The 23154-nt window shown below is 39.4% G+C and overlaps 1 protein-coding gene and 1 long non-coding RNA gene across 2 annotated transcripts; one reads left to right on the top strand and one right to left on the bottom strand.

The window, feature by feature from the left end:
• The first annotated feature begins 7620 nt into the window (after window positions 1-7620).
• Window positions 7621-11285, top strand: LOC145651335 (uncharacterized). Its single transcript, XR_014117225.1, has 2 exons — window positions 7621-7905; window positions 11151-11285. It is a non-coding gene; the product is annotated as an uncharacterized LOC145651335 (long non-coding RNA).
• Window positions 11286-17458: 6173 nt separating this feature from the next.
• Window positions 17459-19476, bottom strand: foxi1 (forkhead box i1). The gene is made up of 2 exons (XM_027017503.2): window positions 18778-19476; window positions 17459-18394 (listed from the first exon to the last, which is right to left on the bottom strand). The coding sequence occupies exons 1-2, from the start codon at window positions 19397-19399 to the stop codon at window positions 17850-17852; spliced, it is 1167 nt and encodes a 388-aa protein (XP_026873304.1). The 5' UTR covers window positions 19400-19476; the 3' UTR covers window positions 17459-17849.
• Window positions 19477-23154: the final 3678 nt, after the last annotated feature.

Raw genomic sequence — 23154 nt, 5'->3', positions numbered from 1 at the left:
TGGTATCAAAACATCCTCCAAGAACAATTTATCCCAACAATCCAGGAACAATTTGGTGATGAACAATGCTTTTTCCAGCATAACGGAACACCATGTCACAAGGCAAAAGTGATAACCAAGTGGCTCGATGAACAAAACATTGAAATTTTGGGTACATGGCCAGGAAATTCCCCAGATCTCAATCCTTTTGAGAACCTGTGGTCAATCCTCAAAAAGAGGGTGGACAAACAAAAATACAGAAACTGATCAACTTCATGCACTGATTAGGTAAGAATGGATTGCTATCAGTCAAGATTTTACCCAGAAGCTGATATCCAGCATACCAAGGTGAATTGCAGAAGTCTTAAAAAAGAAGGGTCAACACTCTAAATATTAAGTCTTTGCTCAAACTGGTTGTTTTTGTCAATAAAAGGTTTTTAAAATCCAAAATGCTTATAATTGTACATCACTATAACATATAAACATCTGACAAAAGGATCTAAAAAAAAAATTGAGAAAAACTTTGTGAAAAACAAAATTTGTGTCTCAAAACTTTTGGCCATGACTGTACACTTTGGACTTTGGCAACATATTTTACAGTGAGGTGTTGGTGTGAGATATTTTGCTGTCATATTGTAATGAAGATTGAGGGCAACACCACTCAGGATGGGAGCCATGCAACTATGTAAATTTCACACATTTTGGACCCAGCCATGTTTTCACAAGAAGTAGAAAGTAGGGTTTTTGTGTGTTGTGGTCATAATGAATGTGTTGCTGACTCTTATATTAAAATCGCTGGCCAGTATTGTTTTTATGCCAAATTTGGTTGGTTTAAATTTGAGGTAAACAGTGCAAATGCACTGCATGTTATTGTAATTACCCATGAATGCCATGCTTGCCCACCTTTAAAATGTTTGATTTTTAACTTTTACTTCTTTTTTGAGATAATCTGTTATTGAACTTGATTTTTAATGACATGTTGTGAGGAATTTCTGGTATTGTGATATAATGTTCTGTATTTTATATGCAAAATTGTATTTGTTTAACTGATGAAGGAAATTATAAAATAATTATAAAATATAACAATTATCAAATAATGGGAAAGGTAAACTGTACTAAAATCATAACTTTATTAATAAAGTAATATTTTTAAATGGTTTTTCTACAGTATAAAATTGATTTTTACAGGGGAAAAAAGTACATTTGCAGAGTTTTCTATATAAAAATGTACATAGAATTGTCCTGTATATATACAGATTTTATACTTTATATACTTTTTTAATGGAAAATTCTGCTGAATGATTGAAAGAATTGTCCTTCGACTTATACCGGTACATTTTTTAACTGATTTTTTACATTGTAGGGTTCATATTAGTTAACTTCAAACCTAGTTAAAGTACAATTTAAGGTAACCTATATTTGAAGTATAAAAATAATACCCAAGTAGAAACCTAAGTATACTTGCAGTACAAAAACAAACTAGTAGTTTCTTGAGAGTATATTAAGTTTACTTTTATAAACTAGAATGTGGGATAGAATTATATAAATAGTAAACTAACAGTATAAGTTCACTTTTAGGATAGTTCCCTGTATAGTTGTAGTACAAACTAAAACTAGATGTAAACAAAGTGTACTCAAAGACTACCACTCTTAGACCTAAAGTATATTTAAAAGTATACTTTAACAGTCCCAATAAGTATTGAAAAATTGTACATTTAGCTACAAGTATTGGCTACTACTAGTACACTGATATTAGTATACTTACTACATGAAGTTTAAGTGTAAGGGTGGACCTTACAGACTGGAGCCCATTTTAGGCTTCTACGCAAAGGTCTACACTAGAGTTTTGGTGTTTTTTTTTAATTGTGTAGTGTTATTCAGTAGGCCTATCTGAACTTTTCAAAGAACTCAGGATAATTCTTAAACGGCTGTCAACGTTAAAAATAAGACATGCAGTCAACGTTGCGTAGGTTTTCTTACACGTTAAGGACAAGGTCCTCAAAACACAAGCTGCTGTAAATTAAACCATGCGGGGAAAAAACGCAGTCACCGTTACTGAATTGTCAGCAAATATTTTATCATTATCATTCCCACGGGAACAGGCTACAATAAAGCTCACCCCTATTCCCGTTTTAACTTCGGAAATATATTTCATTTTTCATGCCGCGGTGAGTTGCGTCCGAAATGAAATCAGAAGCGTCACGCAGTAGCTTCCAGTGCTGCCCTGCTGCACTGATTCTCGCATAAATCTAAGTGTTGAGGTGGATTTGGAAAAAGAGTATTTCAGAAAAACTTTCTTATTATTTCTAGACATGGGAGAGACTCGATAAACGTGTGTTCGCGTGCACATCAACGTTCACATATGCGCATGTGTGTTACGTGTGTGCGCGCGCGCGTGCATTTGCGCGTGCTTATGTGCGTGGGTTGAAAGAGGAGCGACGTTTCTTTCACTCTGGAAGGTTCATCTCGTCTAATGGAAGGAATATCGAGGGAGGCCGTTGCTCTCTCTACATGTAAGGTCAATCATAGGTTCCTAGTGTATTCTAAGATGGAACAGTCTCTTCAACACCTGGAAGCTGAGTGTCTGGTATTCCTACAGCATCCCAATTCAGTTGATCAGCTGGTAGTTACAAACAGGTTCAAACAGGGGGATCAGACGACACCTTAAATCACCAGCAGAGGGTATGGGGCATTCAGCAGTCGTGGCTAATCATTACTCTAAACTGACCAGTGATGTGACTGAGCACAAGTGTTCACATGGCTTCATCCACTAGGCACATGTGCCATGAAAAAGTGTAACAGCATAAATGTGCTGTTTTTAATTTCATTACTTAGTTCAAATCCAGACTCCTCATGCTATTTATAGTTACCAAATTTGTAAAAGATTAGGCAAAGCATTCTTAAGGGAGTAGGGATGCCTTAAACAAATGCATTTGCCAAATTCAGCTCAGTTAGACATCTGCTTTCTAAAACTGCCTTATCAGAAAAACAGTCAATAAAATTAAAAGTGCTGGAGTAATGTCATTTGAGCTGTGTTTTTCTGTCTTTAATTTATATATGTTCTATATGAATATGTTTTCTAAGCTGCTATATTTCTGTTTATATGTAATGTGTGTAGAAAGTACATCTTTGAGTGTGTAGCTCACTCGATGAGAACATGTCTGTCCTCTTCCCAGCCTGTGGTAACAGAAGCTATAAGTGATGGCGGGGTGTTAAGATGAAAGCAGAGGTGTCCGCTGAAGTGAAACGGAGCTGGAGAGATCACAGACTGGAGGCTGAAACTGAGACCATGATTCCGGGCGTGTCCGAGCTGCTCTAACCTCCAAACGAGCGTGAAACAGGCGGGATCGCAGCCATGGCAGACGGGAGGAAGCAGAAGGTTTTCCTCCATCTCAGGCTGGTATTATGCAGTCCATTTCTAATTCATTTCAGCAGTTTCAACACTGTGGCGCCTCCCCCCCCCCTTTGCTCTTGACTATGTGAAGAACCCAGGTGACAGAGTGCTGAAACACTGAACAAAAACACAGAGGAGGTGGGATTAGCAGTTCCTCAGGCCATAAAATATGTTCACAGCGTGAGATTTCTCAGTATGAAGTTGTAAGTCTTGACAGGCTTTGACAGCTCCAAGTGCTATTTCACTTCAAAAGCACATATGAAGGTCTGAAATAAACACTTCAGTTTTTAGCGTTTTTATCCTCTGAGTGTCAAAGGTAATAAATAATTGATCACAAAAAATGAGAATGTCAAAGGTGATGATCTGCCATCCTGGACCTCAGCACCCAGAGGGTTTATGTATGAGGAGGAATGTGCGACTCTCTTGATTTAAGGAACAATTGCTTTCACAAACTTGATATTGCTTCAGTGAGTGTGAGTGGGTTGACACATTCTCAAATGGTGTCTGATGAGTCAGACTGTGAACCTTTTTAGAGTTTTAGAGACTAAAACACTGTCACTCCTGTCACTCAACATCTCATCCTTCCTAAGGTATAATTTAGACCTCCCCACAAAATACCACACATGTGGTTGTAAAAGCATACACTCTGCTGAAGACCCCCCCAATATTGACTCTCTCCGTCAGACACACACCACAGGCTCACAATTACATTCTGACAACACTACAAATTAGCACTCTATCCTGGGGCCTCTTCAAGGAACGCTGTGTGGGAATATCACAGGAGTTCTCTTCCAAAGCTGTTCTGTTGAAGTCAGGATTTTTAACAAAAGCAGAGCAGACCAGCCCCAAGCCCACACCTTCCTTCACCTTACCATAGTTTCCCATCATTCTAGCAGTATGGATGAAGGTATGGTGAAACAGAAGGGCTTCTTCTAAATTGTAGGCTGTGCGGTGGCTTTTGGAAGAAGAGACAGAATGAAGACAGACATGAAAGCAGCAGTGTGGGTTTTGACAGTGGCTGTTTATCAACGCATGCATTTCTCGTTGATAACAGATGCAGGAAAAACTTTTGCAATGCGAATAGTATTAGAATAGAATTTAGAACATGAGATACATGGATGTGCAGTAAATACTAAGCCAGATGTTCAGAAGACCAAACAAGGACAAGTATTTTCATCACATTTTGTACCAGTTCATCACGTGTTGACTGGTGTCAGCACTGGGTGGATAAAGCCAGTGGAGGGGGAGGGGATCACTTTGCCTCCTACATTGTCTGTGCACTTAAGACCCAATCAACAGGTGGGCGTGACAGCAGAGCCCCGGGGCCACAATCAGCTCACCTCTTTTGTCATCCCTCCATCCTTCCACCTCTCCGTCTCTCTCCCTCACTCTCAGGTATTCGCCTGAAGCAGAGACACTTCCTGCACATTCTGCTCTACTCCATTACACCAGAGGGGTGGGGGGTGGGGGGTCCGAGCCACAGTGGTCCCTGTGTTGACCCCCGCTTACTGACGCCCGCATATCAGATGAGGCCGGAAGAAAATCATTCACTGCTGCTGACACCTCTGACAGGACACGGCGTAGATTCCACTTCATACTTTTAGCCATTTTTAATAAAGATAAATACTTCATTTTATTTTGATCTCAAGAGTTCAGGTTTTTTAAGTGTAAAGGCTATTTGATTTGACAGCTGACAGGCACAACTTGTCTAGTCTGTGTCAATCACAGAGAGCAGAGTGTGATGTGAGCATCTCACACTGGTAGAGAGGAAACTCTGGTAAATCTGGCTACACACACACACACACACACACACTCGTGCACACACACACACACCTAGTGGTGTCAGTGTGATCTATGAGCATAGTAACGTGAGCTGGGTGAAGGACGGGGGAATGGAACTGCCTGAATGACACCCCAGACCCTCTCAGTCGCATAGGGGCCACGGATGCTCACTGCAAACATGCCAGTCACTCCAACAGAGATGAATCACCCTGCACACCACCATATCACACACTGGGCTGACATGTCACCAGCGCTCAATCACAGCGACGCATCCTAACATGGGATATGTGTTTGGCGAAGAAGGAAATGTCTTGCCTTTTTCAAATAGCAGTCAATTGAATGATAAAAAATTACAAAGATATTTCATGATCCTCACTTTTTAAAAAGTGAAAAAGAAATCACACTAAACATAAGCTTATACTTATCAATAAAACTGAATAAAAAGTAAGGTTTTGCTTACAGAATTACAAAGATCCTTCATGGAGACATAAATAGTGATCTGAGAGAGTAGTTAATAAGAAATGATTACAGTGAAAAATTAAGAATTTATTTTCTTTATCTTCTTTTTTGAATTCACATTATTTACCTTTCCTTCTTTTATCTGATTTCAGAACATTTTATCAGGCTTATTATCAGAGTGCACTCTATACAATCTACAGGTTAGTATATGCTTAACACAAGCTTTATAAACGGCAGTGTAATAATTAATTTTTCCTGGATATTAGACACAGCATGCACTGACCGAACAATGACATGTGTTAACCAGCAGGGGGCCTTGTTGAGCTCCCTGTCTGACTGCAAGAAAGGTCCCATGAGTGACGATATCAGCAAAGAGGCAGAGAGATTTCAAAACACTATAAAACCAGAGATGTATGAGAACTCTCAGCTCTGAAAGCATAAAGGTGATTTATCTAATTATGCCTGCATAGTGAAAGGTCAAACTAACCAAAAACAAGTCTGTATTTTATGGTACTTTTCCCGTTTGTGCCTAAAAAAGTGTGAGAATAACTGGTCTTACAAATTAAAAGGAAGCCCTATTTTAATAATTAATTCATAATTATAAAAAGAATATTAATCAATAATCATCTTCATAATAATAATAATAATAATAATAATAATAGTAGTAGTAGTAGTAATAATAATAATGTTACACAAAAAGTATGAAATGTTTAAAATGACAGCGTATTTTTCACTCAGTGGTCGGCAGGAAGAGTTAGCCGTAAGGAGCAATCCTTTCAGTGGATAACTCCAAGCCTTACTGCTTACAATCCATAATCCTTTAAGTCTGACACAAGCACTTTGTACTGGAATGTCTCCTTGCCATAGCCAAGGAGGCCTGATTTCGCTGTCAGTCTGGTTGCGTACAGGCTGGATTTAGCTCTGAAAGGCTCAGCTCTAAACCAAGTTTCCCAAAGGCTGAAAACATCGTTGCCTGCAATATAATCAGAGTTCATAATGCAGTGAATGGCTGTCATGGATCCTCAAGCAGACCAGGACCGAGCTATGATCCATGAATCACGGCAGTTTAAAAACATGTCCAAGCAGTGGGTCTCAGTGTGAATGTCAGCACTTTATGTAAGGGTAAGGAGAGACTTTAATGAGCAGTGTGCCTGAGCACAGGTAAGTAATGACAGCACTGAACAGTGTACCTGAGCAGAGGTAAATAATAAGAACTATTTCTAGTTCTAGTAGACAGTGTATCTGAGCACATGTAAATAGTGCTACAAATATATAGTGTACCTGAGCACAGGTAAATAGTGATATAAATGAACAGTGTATCTGAGCACAGGTAAATAGTGATACAAACAAACAGTGTATCTGAGCACAGGTAAATAGTGATACAAATGAAAAATATATCTGAGCACAGGTAAATAATAGTTCTAATTGATAGTGTACCTGAGCACATGTAAATAGCAACTAATATAGAATGTACAGGTAATATAGAGAGCACAGGTAAACACTGAGACAGTAAGTTGCAATACAAATGGGCAGTTAATATGTGGACAGTCCCTTCACCTTGTTCTCCCTTTATGTGGATAGCCACGTTGTTTATTGTAAACACTGGAACCAGCCTTACACATGCCTGAAGGATGCTCCACATCTCCCTACCAAACAAACAGACCAATGGATATATGATCAGATAATCAATAAATTCATTCATTATAAATGAAGAAATAAACATTAGTTTTACAAAACCCACATAAGTGCTCAACCTATTAACCAGTAATAATCTTTAACCTCTCACCCCTGAGGTCAAGCATACCTCCTGGAGCCTGTTCTGCTGTCTCCAGCTTCAGATTTCTCTGGAACTTTCAAATCTTGCTCAGATATCTAAGTAGCTATTGTGCTTGATTCAGATCGTCTCTGGCTTTGTCGGTAAATTTCTAGTTATTTGATCTGGCCTTGTGTGGAGGCGTCAGTGTAAATCAGGTATCGTCTTCCACTGCAGGTTCTCTCACCTTGCACAATACTGTCTGCATCAGGGACGGGCATGTGCTTGGCATGCTGTCAGAATCAACAGTGAAATATTCGGAGGGTTCGCTATTACAGGGACTTTACTGTAAAACAATCCATGCTTTGTATACCTGCCGGCTCCAGCTCTGACACACACTCGTCTCTCAGCCTTTCTACTCCGTGCTTGTCTCCTGACCTGTACCTGAATGAACTTGGCACATAGCGAGGCAGATGTACCGTAAGCTGTGGTCCGCTCCTTCACAACCAAGCGGACATCCGAGCTTTTGTTCCCATTGGTGAGTAATACGCCTGGCTCAAGCTGTGAGTCCTTATGCACAAGCTTAATCAGTTAAATCATGTGATTTGCAATAAAACTTGGACCCACATTTATCGTTTGTAGCTAGCAAGTCCTAGAATGAACAAGGGGTGCATACAAGTTAACAGGTCCTAAAAAGACAGCACTCTGCCACTCATAGTAACAGTTCTACCCTGTATTTTTCTTGACCATGTTAATATGTGACTGCATAAGGAGTTTCATAGGCTGAAGATATAATAGCTTTATACATGGGGCAGAGTCCACTGCTGCCCGTTTCATTAAGTATAATCGCCACACGATTGCTCTCTTTATTAAAGGTGACTGCAGCTGTCTCAGATGGGGTCAGTAATATGTGATGGAGATAATTGCTCTGTGTGTGTGTGTGTGTGTGTGTGTGTGTGTGTGTGTGTGTGTGTGTGTGTGTGTGTGTGTGTGTGTGTGTGTACATGTACAGTGACTATGTATGGCTAATGAGAGAGCTGGAGAAATTGCGCTATTATGATGTCGGGCCTCATACCATTATAGGCCATTAAAATTACACAGCAGATATTCAGTCCCATTATATTTATTGCACAGAGGAACCTGATTGATGTTGTCCTGGATGAGACTTCATACCATGCACGCTTGGCCCTGTGCCATCCTTTGTGAACTGCCTGCAGCACCCAGGGAAGACCCACAACAGCATCAAAGGGATAAAATCAGATGAATACTCTGGTGCAATCAGAAAAAGAACAGTTTAGCTTATTGTTACCACAAAACTTTGTAATGTTATTACCTTGGCCATGGTCTTCTTAATACCTGGGCAGTCCTTTGTAAATGAGTGCTGCTAGTCTGAGCTGAGGTCAGCATGGTTACACTTAGCACATCACAAATGTCAACTTGAAGAGAATGAGTCACAAAAGTCATGGAAAAGACATGTATTGTACATAACTTTCAAGTATGCATGGTGAAGCTGTGAATTGTGTTGACTTCTCCACATCAGACCAAGGCCCAGCGCATCTCTAATGAGTCAGTGCATCCTAATGAATCAGTGTATCCTAATGGATCTGGATTTCTTTGTTATCATCCCTGCACCTCCACAAACTGTGTGTCAGCACTGATGTAGTTTTGAAACACCGATGGCTCTGAAAGGCAAGCTGTCAAGCTCATTATATACTTATAAAGCTTATATAAATATATACTTACGTATGTATAGTATTGTAATATGCTTAACATGTTTAATGTTTAATGTTTTCTTCCCAAAGGTGAAAGTTTCACAAAACATTAATCATAAAAATATATTTTTTGGACATCTTACAAATCCATTTAAAAACTACATCTTTAGTTACAGACCCCATTAATGGACAGCATTTAGAGGTGGAGAAAACCTACTGGTCATCAGCATGCAGGCTGTAGCCACTGGGTTTGTAATTCAAAGTCTAATCTCAATCAACTACTGAACGTTTGAGGGTAGATTAGCATAGGAATGGGGGGGGGGCTCTAGTTGGGGCATGCCTCTAGGCCAGACCTGTGTCTGTCTCTGTCTCTCTCCGGAGACGTGTCCTGGCCCATCAGCCCGGAGACACCCCGGACAGAGAGCATGCTGGGAGCAGACAGGCAGACTGGCCTAAGAGCTGCAGCCCCCGACACACACACCTTCACTCACACGTCATCCTCTGTCTCCAACTGCAGGCAGCTGGCATCATTAGCATAATGATGAGATAGCAACACCTCTCTTTGAGTTGTATCAGGGGCAAAAAGGGCAGGGTAATGACAGGCATAATTACCCCATTTAGCAAAGGAGGGGCAGTTAAAAGAGGAAAAAAAGGTGGGGGTTATTTTGATAAAGACAGAAGCACCTAATAAAAATGTCAGTTTATTTAAACACGTCTTGATGCCTTCCTGTGGAATGTGTTTGAAATGCATTGTTTACTTAAAAAATAATAATCTAAACATGCACTTCTGTTTTAGGTGCAAAAGTGCAACCACATTTGCTGATGAAATTGATTAGTAGACTAGGCACATTATTATTATTACCACATCGATCTATTATTAGACGTTAATTGTCTGAAGGTGAAGAAAATCCCTAAAGGCTACTGGGGGGATCAAAATGCCATTTGAACCTAAAAGACTTAAATACCTGCTGCTCACTTTAGTTCTGCAAACAAACAAATGTTATAAGAGAAGTATCCTGTCAAGAAATAGCAGCTGTACCATTAGACTTTTAGCTTTTTTGTTTTTTTATTTGGGATGCTATAAAATCAGGTAACTACCAGAATATCTTTTTTTTTTTTCACACAAATTCGCCAACCTTTTAGTTTTGATTTTTGAAACATAAAATACCTTTTGTGAAACTTTATGCAGCTCTACAATAATGAGCCTAAAAGCTTAACTAGTTCTGCTGAAGGTCTTCAGCCACTGTTGGTATGTGTGTGTGTGTGTGTGTGTGTGTGTGTGTGTGTGTGTGTGTGTGTGTGTGTGTGTGTGTGTGTGTGTGTATGTGTGATGAAACACACTATAGCACTCTTTCATCTTTGTTAGCTCACAGGGTGAATGAGCTTAGGAGAGCAGGGAGTCTTCAGAAGACTAAAGAGCGTGTGTTGTCATCAGCGTAACTGACCCTGAGAAGAGTGTTTGAGCTGTGTCACCATACTGAGAGCCAGCAGGAGGTTAAACCAACGACGGACCTCTAAAGTGTTTTCCTTCATCAGTCTCAGGAGGGATGACACCAGTTAAGAGACTGGATACTTAAATATGCCGACATGGAAAAAAATGTACTCAATCATCCTATTCATTGTTTTATGATGCATTTATTCTAGTAAAGTCTCACCACTCCCTATCATTATTAATAAATGTGGCCCCTGCCATTTTAGGGGCTAAACTTCACTCTATTTTTATTACTCTGCAATTAAAGGTGAAATGACTGTTGTTTGCGTTCCCAGAGGAGCATGAGAGACCAGCAGATTAGTAGAACCAAGTTCTACTTTGGTGAGGGAAGCGAAAATCCAATTAAAATTCACTGGGACTTTACTGTCAACCACTAATACTAATGGCTGTTTGGTTTTGATTGATTTGTCTGAATTTTATAGGGAGTCAGGTTCTCATAATGAAATACTGGATATCACTACCAAGCAACAGCTGAAAATTCACTTTTCAAAGTCATACCCCAATCTCTCTCACTCATTCTCTCTCTCTCTCTCTCTCTCTCTCTCTCTCTCTCTCTCTCTCTCTCTCTCTCTACTCCAGAAATCCTTGTCCAAAAGTCATAGATACTGTCGGCTGGAAAGCTCCCCTCCTAAGACTCTTACTGCAAACCGGAGGTTCAAATGTCCAAAGAAGAGAGGATTGTGTTGGCTGACAAATAAAACATCATGATTTTAAGTGGGGGCATGCAGGTGCTGTAGACCCTGTGATGTTGGTTTCATTGTAAACTCATACTGTCGTCATCACCCATCTCTCTCATTCAGCCACTGTGATGTCAAGCATCGGGCATGTGATCTCATGACTATGGCGTGAGCATGACCGACAAGAAATGATGCAGTGAAGGGTTTGACTCTGCACATATAGTCCAGCTGGGTTGGTAAACTACACAGTTGTGTACATTTCTAATGTATATGACCTGCAGGTGTGCCTAGGTATCTCATGCACGCAGATACTATGTGTTTGTTTTGTTTCTGAATGACACACTTGGTGACTTTCATAATGGTTGCTTAAACTAATACATTAAAATATATTTAGGTGTTGATCACCTTGTCAAATCATCCACAAAAGACAGGGGAGTGTGTTTGGAAGGGTAGCTGGTCTTTTCTCTTTCCTCTCCTCTATGGGCTGATAGCAGATACTTTCTAAGTGAGAGAAGCCCTAGTGAGGGATTAGGGTCGTCAGACTGGGGTAGGAGGGCATACCCGGCCTGGTCTGGTCCGACTTGACATGAGCTTGGCTGAGAAAGAACAATATAAAGAGACTAAAGGCAAGGGGAGGGTATGTGTGTGTATGTGTGTGTGTGAGTGTGGTGTGTGAGGGGTGTAGGTGGGAATGTGCTTATTCTACCTGTCTAAATTAAAAGTTAAAGGGGGCGGACACGACAAGGAATCCCAGGCTGTGCACCTCTCTGAAGACTTAATTTGGGCTGAAGTTAATATTTTAATAATTCAGTGCATATTATGTTGAATTATTTTTGTCATGTTCTCTTTTAGTTAATTATTATGTTGACAATGTGTTCTTGTCTTTTCAGTGTGTTTTTCCATTAGTTATTCTTCCACTATTTATCCCCATTAGTTCAGTCCTTTTTTTATCGCTAATGATGCTTCTTTAATAAAAGGGAATTTTCACTGGAAATGAAAAGGGCATTACTGGAGACATCTTTTCTACTGACTCTGCAATACAATCATGAATGAATAGGAAGTTATATTGTAGGGGATATTATTTTCAAAATTATTTTGATGTATTATTTAAACACTAAGCAGAAAAAGTACCATTTTTTGAACGATGCCCCTAAGTCATAGGACATCTTAGCCAGGAACTGTGCCTAAGGCTAATGTCACAGTTTCTGCACACCAGTCTGCTGAAGTGTGAACACAAAGTGTGTTTTGACACAGACCTTGGATAAAGGATGATCTACCCAGATATCCAAAGTAAGTGAACAAAGGCTCATCCTTGCAGGGATTGTCATAATATGTTTTTGAGCTCAACAGAGCAGGGATATGTTACACTGGTGTGGGGATTGCCTTTCCAGACCTAAAGAGGTGAAGACAAGCTCAACCTGGGGATTTAACACCCGTTGCTCTCGTCATATGCTCATGTCAGGAGATGCGACGGCATCTTACGTGTCCCTGGTTGCGACTCAAACACAGAGACCCTGTTTGAACATTGTTTGTACCTTATGCCCGTGTTCTGATACAGCAAACCCCAAAAGCAGGAGGCTGAGCGCACCTTCATGCTAAAGTAAAGACCATTCACGATGAGGGGCTCATAAAATGGTGTGGGAGCGATCACCTGTTGTCTGAGTGGAGGGGCTGATGAATCTCTCACATATATTCCAGACCCCTCTGTCCAATCAAGAGCATCAACTCTACTTCCCGAAGCACAAAGGCAAACCCAAGTGAGCAAATAATATTTGATCGGTCGGTTGAACAAATTATTGTTTACCAAATTTCATTGTACTTGTACAATGTCAATAAGGCCATGCTATAAATAAATTGTAATATTCAAAATAAACAAACAAAATCGTTCACAATGTTCACAAAAATCCGCATTAGATTAAAAAAAACCTTTATAAATCCCATCACTCTTCCTGTTGGATTAGTTCTAACAGCTGAGTGTGGCAAGAGTTGGAACAGTCTCTGTATAAAATGCTCCATATGGCTGTGTGCTTACATCTTGGACCCCTTTGCCATTATCAGCATAGAGATTACTGCCTCTATGGGCCCACATTGAAGGCAGATGAAACCGAACCATGTCATGCCAATAGGTAGGCATTATCTCCAGCTATCAAATGTGCACTTTGTCTTTGTACAGAGATGTGAGGAGAGTTTCCTGGTGCACACAGTAGGGGGGGGGGGGGGGGGGTGTACTTGTGAGCTGTCATCATGCCCTACACCTAAATATTTAACTTCCTCAGGAGATCTGTCAGTGATATGAGACTGTTGCCCATAATTCTGGCTGACTGGAGTAAGCAGATGTGAAGTTTCGGAGTCAGTGCTTCCAATATCATATAATCACAGGGCAGAGAGCTTATAAACCACTCTGTGCATGAACGCAGTTATGAGGGAAGGTCACATGTACCCCACCCAGACACAGAACTTAATGTGGCTTTAACTGATATACAAACTGTACGACTACTAACCCATCAGTGTTATAAATTAGCAAATGCAATCAGACCAGACTGGACATTGTTATTGCATGCAATAATTCAGCCAGCAGTTTTGTACCTGGTCAATTATAAAATAGGTTATGTTAAGTATTAGGAAGGTATTTCAGCATATTGAGAAGTCTTGGCACTATACAAAATCACTGAGTAGAACCTGAGGCAGTGACCATACTGTTTTTGTAGTCTGTCAAGTCTTAATTAGACGAAATTAACATAAATTGTATTTTATCATATAAAATATGAGGTCTACAGTTTGTAGACTCAGTTCACATGTTCTTACAGTGTGTCATCTTTACAACTATGATAACATGTATCCATTGTGTAACATTTGGTAGTCCTTCAGTAAAAGAACTATAACTTAAAAGTGTTATTGACGGAGCAGTACTGAAATTAAACTCTTAAACCTGAGTGCACTGGGATATACCCTGTTAATGTGCCTGAGCTCTATCAGGCGACATCTACTAGGGCTAATGGCTGTGGTGATGTAACAATATCTGTCGTGCGATTCACCAGCCTGTCACTCACTCAATGACTGCCCCGCCTCTGGTGGTACTGAACTGGCTCCACTTACGACTCCACTCTCTGACAGTCTCCCACATGACCCATGCTACTCTCCATGGTCTCCATTTAAACAGTCTGAGGGGCTGGTCATGTGATCACACTATGTGTCACAAGGGACCTGATGTATGAATCAGTAATTAAAATAAACAAACAACAGAAAATTGAAGTAGCAGTAGCAGGAATAATAATAATAACAACAACAACAACAACAATAAGAAGAAGAAGAAGAACAATAATAATAATAATCACATTGATATTATTGTTGTTGTTATTTGCAACACCCTGTGAAAACATTATGCAAAGACTGTGTTACCTCAATAGTCTTAAAAATTGCAGTATTTCAGGAAGACACACATTAAACGTACCAAAACTTCCGTATGCTTTAGGGTCAGGATCAGGTAGCAGGGGTCAAATGAAAGTGATATCTCCTTTTCCTGCTGTGAGAAATAGGATTAGTTTAGTTTAGAATAAGCCCACACTAAACTCGGGCTTTTAAGTCAGAGCAGCTCCTGAAGTTATGGTGGCTCTGCTGGGTTCCTGATCTTGAAACCCATCATTATGGTTTTAGTTCACAGGAATGGGGAAAGGGGCTATCAGAACCCCCAGCACAGGAGAACAGAGGTTGATCCTTAGCCTAGAGGCAGCCTCCGTGGAGTGGGCAAGCGGGAAAAGAGAAGGGGCCATGCGCTGGGAAGGCCCAAGAGTTTGGAATGGTTTGAGTAACAGAGGCTCAAGCCTGCAGTGATCAGTGGAGTGTGGAGCACCAGGGACATTCCATTAGCCCATGCACGCCATCTGCACAGGATCTCATGAGAGAATCATTGCCTTGTCTGTTCCTCTAGTGTGAGCTCACGCCACACAAAATGAACCTGATTAAAAATGCACGCTTCCTTCAGTAGCAAATGTTGAATTGATTTCAGTTTAAGTGTTCAAGCAAAGTTTCACTTGATTGAATTTAAAATGTCATATTTTAAATTGCATTTCTAAGTATAAAAGAGACAATAAAACTAGATTTCTAAAATTAACTCATTTAACTCCGTAGGCATTACTAGTACACCCAATTCAATTATTTTTCTTCATCCATACTTATACATTTTAGTTACAGAAATGTTACAGAACAACAAAGAAAAAGAGGGCCAAGTCATGTGGGCTGAGTCACATATGTGCATTTTGACTGTACTCCTAAATGTGTCCATATTATTCTACAGTTTCGGTCGGTGTAAATGTAAATAGAGCACACTTTGCAAAATAACAATGTAGTATGCAAAATAAACAGAAACCAATATTTTAAAGTCACATCAGTACTCAGTACATGGTCTTTTTTAATCAATTTATTAAAGACTGTAATCTTATTTATTAATTTCTTTATTTATTTTTTTCTTATATGAAAAATATGTAAATGTTATTTTTCTTTCCAGTATTCGTGAAGCAAGAAAAATATATTCTGTAATCTAGTTTTACTCCCCTCAATTAGACAAAGATGACCCATGTAAAGAAGTGGTCAGTATGTATGGTATTTGATGACAATCTCCTGTTGCTTTGTGAAACGCCTTTTGGTAAACGCGAAATGTAAAAATAAATTTGACTTACCGTGTGTTCACTAAAGTGATCTTCTCTGTCTAAATGTATTACTGTACTATCATGTAAAAAAGACTTTCTTGTAGAAAGACTATAGCGTCTGGTAGCTGCGCGGAGAGAAATTAATTCTGAGTGATATCGTTTGGGGGACCTCCTGGATTGCCAGAGCCCTATTGTGTCTCTAACAAACACACGAAACTCTTGTCAAGTTTATTTTATTATATATAATAAGATACAAAAGTGCATTAAATTGTGTTCTAGTTATGATGTGTTTTCTTTGTTTATTTGCGTGGATATCGGAAGTGACGTAAATTGTTTCTACATATCACAATAGTTGGAATAAGCGGACATTTTCATGGACGGGGACAGAATTTCTCTTGTTTCGCACCCACAACGACGGGATGTCCGCACATGCCCAACAAAAGCACTGATCCATGCGAAGAGCTCCCGCAACAGGGATCGCAATTCCAGAGCGCGTCACAGTTTCAACTAAATCCAAAACGGGCGATTTTCTCACACATTTGTGAATTCCAAACGTTAAGATGTGATGAAACTTCTGTAAATAAATGGAAACAGCTGCGCAGTAAAATCAACCTGGAGAACGACAGATGATCGGTATGAAAAAGCCAAATTTTCATACACCGTAAAATAAGCCGAATGTGCATAAAAGTGTCCAGTCGAAAAGCTGAACTCTTGAACTCGTTAGATACAAAGCCGTTCCGACTTGTTGAAAACAGCTCTATTTAAGGTGACAAGCGGAAAATGCCCGAGTCTCAACTATTGTTTTCACGCTGTTCTGACGGAACGTGGGTTAATAGAACACCAAAATGGTTTTGTTAAAATCACAAAACATCAAAACGGAAATATGGGACCACTGAGTCAAAAAAGTGTTTAGACAAGCACACAACGTAATCTTCGCTGTTAAATAGTCTCTTAAAATAAACCGCGGCAATAGGGCAGGGAAGAGTTAAAAGCTTTAGATTGACAGTAAAACGCAAATATGGGAACGCACAGCGTGCGTTCCGTGGGGGTGCGGATTAATTCCAGCGCTCGATGAATCATGCAGTTCTTATAAATTATTGCCAACTCAGGACAATTGTTGTGCATGTTATGTTGCTGGAATGTGACGGCATTCTTAGAAAGCACACTCAAATGTAAAGTAACTTGAACTATATTTTAATAAATAAACAGAAACAAAAGCCTTGAACTAAATGTGTGGTTTCGAATGTCTTACATATCATATATTTGAACAATACTCTGCTGATAGGAGAGGTTTTAAAAAATGTAAAAAAAAAAAAAAAAAAAAAAAAAAAAAAAGTTAATTGCGCCTCATTTAAAAACAAGACACGGTTAATTGGTTACACAGTAATTAAGTTCTAGCATCCACTTTACGACTGGTTATTAATCTTGATCACTTCTATTCTTTGTGCCTACAACATTGTGACTAGTGAGCGATAAGGGAGATTTCATTGATGTTTATGGAGTTTCATTCATCATGTTATGTGTGCAATACACTCACATAGGCTACGGACACTGCTAGCAAATATTTCAGATTTTAGAACAGTTTATTTCACATCATGAACAAATTAATTAAATAAAAATATACTGACATCGATATACAATAATAAAACAAAATGCGAAAAACTGGATCATTTGAATAACGAATATACGTGCCATGACGTGTATAGTACTGCTCCGTTGACTAGAAATAAAATAAGTTCGGACGTGCAACAGGTATGCTGCATGAAGGGAAGGGCCTGTTCAAAACAGGAAAACAGTTCAAACAGAAAAAGTGAACATCTGTGACAGTGCAACTGGTCAGTATTGCGTTAAACAAATGTGACAGAAAGGGTGAATACAAAATGCGTGTAACAGATCTTAAAAACATGACACGTGCGCTCACGGAGCGCATGACATTGGCTTATTCTGGCTACAGTCTAAACCTCTGTTCCTTCACGGCTGTATATTAAATTGTTCACACTAAAGTGATTTGAAATTGAACTGCTGAAGACACTACCATTATGGCCAGCTGTGTAGTAGGTCAGTCTGTCATGGTTGATGTGGCCTGCATCAGTCATGGGCGCAGTCGGGCTGGGGGAATACGGGCTAAGTCCGGGCAAGCTCTCGCGGCTTTGCATCAGATCCCCCACCAGTCCCGCACTGAGGTCCCGTGCTCTGTTCCCAGCCATTACGGAGTTCATATTACTGACAAAGTTGTTGAAGCACGGGCTATGATCCGCCGACGGTGGTGGCGAGGATTTGGGTTCGCTGGAGCTGGGTGAATTCTGGAGGCTGTGTGTAGACGGGCTCATGATGCTGGCGGTGTCCGCTAGTTTCAGTGCGCTCACATCCTCCGATTTAACTGACACGACATTGGTGGTCCCATTACTGACGTCGGCCCGTCGCTTTCTCTTTCTCCTGAAGTTTCCATTATCGAACATTTTCTCACAGTTTGGGTCGAGGGTCCAATAATTCCCTTTACCTGTAAAATACATATTTCATTTGCTGAGGTTCGCGACATATTTTAGCATCAACGTAATTTTACATCTAAATAGTTTCATCCCAATAAAAGAGAGAATTAAGGTGACGAGCAACGTATGAACGGCGGGTACATCCTTATTCCGAATTATATGTGCGGATGTAGTGAGAGAGATAGAGTAAGATAGAAAAATGGATAAATAAATGTCTCGTATTTGACACAAAGTTGTGTAAACATACGCACGCACGCACACGTACAGAGAGAGAGAGAGAGAGAGAGAGAGAGAGAGAGAGAGAGAGAGAGAGAGAGAGAGAGAGAGAGAGAGAAACTGTCTGGTGCTTGGCGCAAAGTTGTGTAAAACACTGAAGGAATATGAAATTGCTTACCAGGGTCATCCTCATCCCGTGCAACTTTCTTAAAACAGTCATTCAATGACAGGTTATGTCTGATTGAATTCTGCCAGCCTGCTTTGCTCTTTTTATAAAACGGAAAGTTCTCAGCAACGTACTGATAAATTTGACTAAGAGTAAGTTTCTTGTCTTGGGCATTCTGAATCGCCATCGCAATCAAGGCCGAGTACGAATACGGAGGTCTGACCATTTTGAAAAGTTCTTGCTGGCTCGAGATGGTCAGCCACCCCAGATCGGCTCCTCCGAAGCCAGCAGAAGGTGGCAAGAACTGCCGCTGACTGCCACCGTATCCCGACTGAATGTAAGACGCTCCGTTTGTGCCTGATAGATAAGGCGAAGAGTTAATACTCGGCCCGTTCAGCCAGAGGTAAGGGTTCGTACTGGGCGACGTATACTCGCCAAGCCCGTAGCTCGGAGGATGCACAGGTGGCCTCTGCGAATGGTGGTGTAGGTTCTGTTGGTGGTACACGCCGAAGTTGTCACAGTACACAGCCATGTCCAATATGTCCTGCGCGGTATGATTTGGTAGAGGACTTGGTTGCTGATTCGACGGCTGCTGCCCAAAAGCGTTCATAATCCGTTCAGATTCTAGAAACATGAAGCGTATTGAGTCCCCGTGAGCCGGGATAGTATAGTCTTCAGTAGAATACTGAACTTGTCGTCTGGGGAGGGAGTGTCGTTTAAGTACTTCGCCGTAAGGGTACTGAATGAAACCTCGGATGACAGCGCCTCCCACCATTATACCTCCTTCAAATGGTCTTAATCGAGTATGCATCAATTTGGCGTCGAGATTCTACGAGTGATAAGCATCTTAAAGGAGTTACTTTCAGAATTACAGTCAGCTTTTTACCATTTTCTTTTATGCCTGTGCAAATTTTAAAAGAAGAAAGAAAGGTGTTATTCACCTATTTTCACCTTTAACTGAAGCCAATTTTAATTTACATTGTGCATTGTAGCTTAGCTTAGTTAAATAGCCTGTTAGTCAATTTGCTTCAGGATTCCTCAACTCAATATATATATATATATATATATTCCTACAGGCAAAGTTCAGTATTTAGTGTGACCTCCCTTGGCACTAAGCATATCTTAAAGTCTTTTGGGGAGACTGACCTGAAGTTTTCTGAAGTAATCAGAAAGCCAGTTTCCCACTGTTGTACAAGTATAAGGGGAGGTCACACTAAATACTGGCCACTTTATCCTATAAAAGCTGTGTATAAAAACTATAAAAGTTTGTTTTTTAATAGTACACACAAATTTCTTGCTTTTTGGGAGGGTGGTGTGTATTCTAATAAAGAGACTGAGAAATAATTGTATATAGTCATTAAAACAACAAATCTAATAGTGGCCTAAGAGTTTTGTGCAGTATAGCGTAATTAGAGAGAGGTTCAATGTTGTAGTTTAGTACACAACATTTCCAGAGAAACAGGATGTTTCAGACAGAGGTCTTTCATCAGCTGTCCAAGCAAAGCGTGTCTGAATTTCTAGGGGAGGAACCAGTTTATATATGAAAAAGTAGATGTTTGAATCACAACATTCACTCTATGTGCTTCTAAACTTCCAAGAGTGCAGCTCAGTTCTTTTTATTTGAGTTTCTTAATTTCTTTGTTTCCATAGCAACAACTGGCAATGCAAACAGTCATGCCTTTAATGCAGTGTCCATTAGTATTACAATGCCTTGCCACTGGAAATGACAAGTCCTCAATTCTGATGGCCCAAAGGTGTTCAACAAACTAATCAACAAGCCTTCTCTTGGTTTCACAGCTCTTGCAAGTAATAGAGTAGACTGTCTACTCAAAGAAAAAGAACTGATTTATACTCTTTGAACTTTAGAACTCCGTGGCGTGAGTGCTATGATCTACAAATATAAATATTCAAGACTTTTCAGACAGAGGTCCTTCATCAGCTGTGCAAAACAAAGTGCTTCAGAATTAGTAGTAGGAGGAACCAGTATGTTTTGAGTGTCTCTACGTCTTTTACTACAGAACACTGCAGTCACCCACCTTGAATCCAACCAACCCTGGAATCACACACACATATTTGCGCACATGTGTCTTTGTATATAAACATGCATATTAACCCTGGGGTTGTCATATTATACCACATCTGTTAATTAAAAGAAGAAGGCATTTTTTAAAATTTTTATTACATTAGTTTATTATTATAATAATAATTATTATTATTATTATTATTATTATTACTACTACTACTACTACTACTAATAATAATAATAATAATTTATTTTATGGAATTATTTTATAAGAGAACTTTTCTTTTAGTGTCTGACAAACAACTTTGGGACTCAGTCTATACTCTCACTCAATCTCTCGCTCTCATATTATATATATATATATATATATATATATATATATATATATATATATATATATATATATATATATATATATATATAACATTATAGTCTAAAAAGACAGATTATTTTCACTAGTCGAAAAGGGGGAGTCATGTTTTCTATAATTATCTTCTATCTATGATTGATCTGTGGGCCTATAAATTGGAATAAACGTAAGATCACTGTTAAGTTTGAAGGTTTGTATAAAACTAAATTAGCCCATATGGTTTAGTAGGTGCTTTAACAGACAAGGACACCTATAAAATATAACATTCAGAAACTTCAGTTTAAACTTGGAAAACAAGGGCAACAGTTAATTATTACACTGCAGTTAGGGTTAGGTTACTGCTCATATAAAATCTGAAATGTAGGCGGCTGGGTGTATCATTTTAAGCTGCATTATTTAGATATTCATATGTCCACACAGAAATACAAATAAACGAAACAGCAGCTTCTTTTGCCATTATTGCCCCCTTCTGGTAAATGAACAAAAGGCGCAATTAGCATAACGTACCAATGAACCCAGTATGGGCTATAGCCTAATACATACTTATAAGATAGCATAGATCTATCGAAGAGGGGAACTTCTTAAAAATGTGAGAAATTGCCTATATCTAAAGCAGATTACTAAATACAATCCAAAACATAACTCCGCCAAAATAAAGTGTTAAACATAGGTTGAGAAAAATAGATTTTGAATAGATTTGTCTGAGCATTAAAGGAGCAATAGGTAATTTTGCAATGATTACAGGAAATTATCACAAGCGTCACATAAACATAATCATCAAATAATAATGAGCTTCACATTATGAAACAGCTATTTTACAGACACCTAGTGGCCTGGATGTTCAGAGAGTCTGTACTAACTCTGTTTTAAGAATGGCTGCCTCCATGTGGGGGACCCGCTGTGTGGAGCATAAACTGAGGACTACAAAGCAATTTGATTCTACATCTCAGGTGTGCTGTTTACATTTTTCCAGTAATCACTGTCATAAATAGTATTGTTTGCTCCTTTCGTTAATAAAAATGACTTATTGCTACTTTAATAGGCTTTATTGCTACTTTAATTGACTTGTCTTTTAATAGGCGCCAAACACCGAACTGCTGCTTACGTCAGGAAAGTAGAATATAGCTTCGCCAGCGCAGTGTATAGGAGTGTATAGGAGTGTGCAGGAGTGTGGACAAGAATCTGATAACAGCCATATTCTAAATTCCATTGCGGGCTGTCGGGTTCTTGCAATAGACAGAACAAACGTGAACGCACTCCCTCAAAAGTTTCCATATTTTTTTGTTAGAATTTGGAACAATGGTGTTTTATTTCCCACAATGAACAGGGCGTCGATTAATGTATTAGTCATTGTTTTAGTCAGCTATATGTAATTTGAAGAATGATTTGCGCATCTTAAAAAGGTACAAACATAAAGAAGCGGCTTTGACTTATAATTATCTGTAAATGGCCAATAGATGTAAGCGGAGATTGAACGACAAAAAGTGAAAATGAACGTCTGTGAGATAGACAGAGGGACACAGAATAATGACAGCGGGAGAGGGATTTAGACACTAGACAGCGAATGAGAATGCAGATAGCGATTTAGCAACAAAGAATAAATCGGGGCGTTTGTTTAAGTACAAATAGCAACAACCTACAAGACAGTGATTCTAAATAGCATTCACTTAACGAATTGATCTATTTTTCTTTTTTAAGCAGCGCAGCTATTATTAGACCATATTGTGATAATGGAGAGCCCACGGTTCATTCAAATTTGTGTTAACGCTAGTCAAAGACACTGTCTCCCCCTAGTGGAGATGGTCGAAATTGAATTTCTGGGTTTCACTGAGGTGGGTTACACTGGCTTATTTCGACGTCGATGCCTTACAATGACCTTATCAGCAGGTTGAGTCTCAGGTCGGTCTGTCTCAAACACACATACAAACTAAATGCATTTACTTCGGAAAGTAGTGATTTATGTGAATAACGTTGGTAAAAACTTTGTGTCACTATT

This window comes from Electrophorus electricus, chromosome 15 (assembly GCF_041902795.1).
Source record: "Electrophorus electricus isolate QZ-2024a chromosome 15, ASM4190279v1, whole genome shotgun sequence".
Taxonomy (NCBI): domain Eukaryota; kingdom Metazoa; phylum Chordata; class Actinopteri; order Gymnotiformes; family Gymnotidae; genus Electrophorus; species Electrophorus electricus.
Note: the sequence above shows the minus strand (reverse complement) of the source record. Positions and strands in the feature narration are given on the sequence as shown.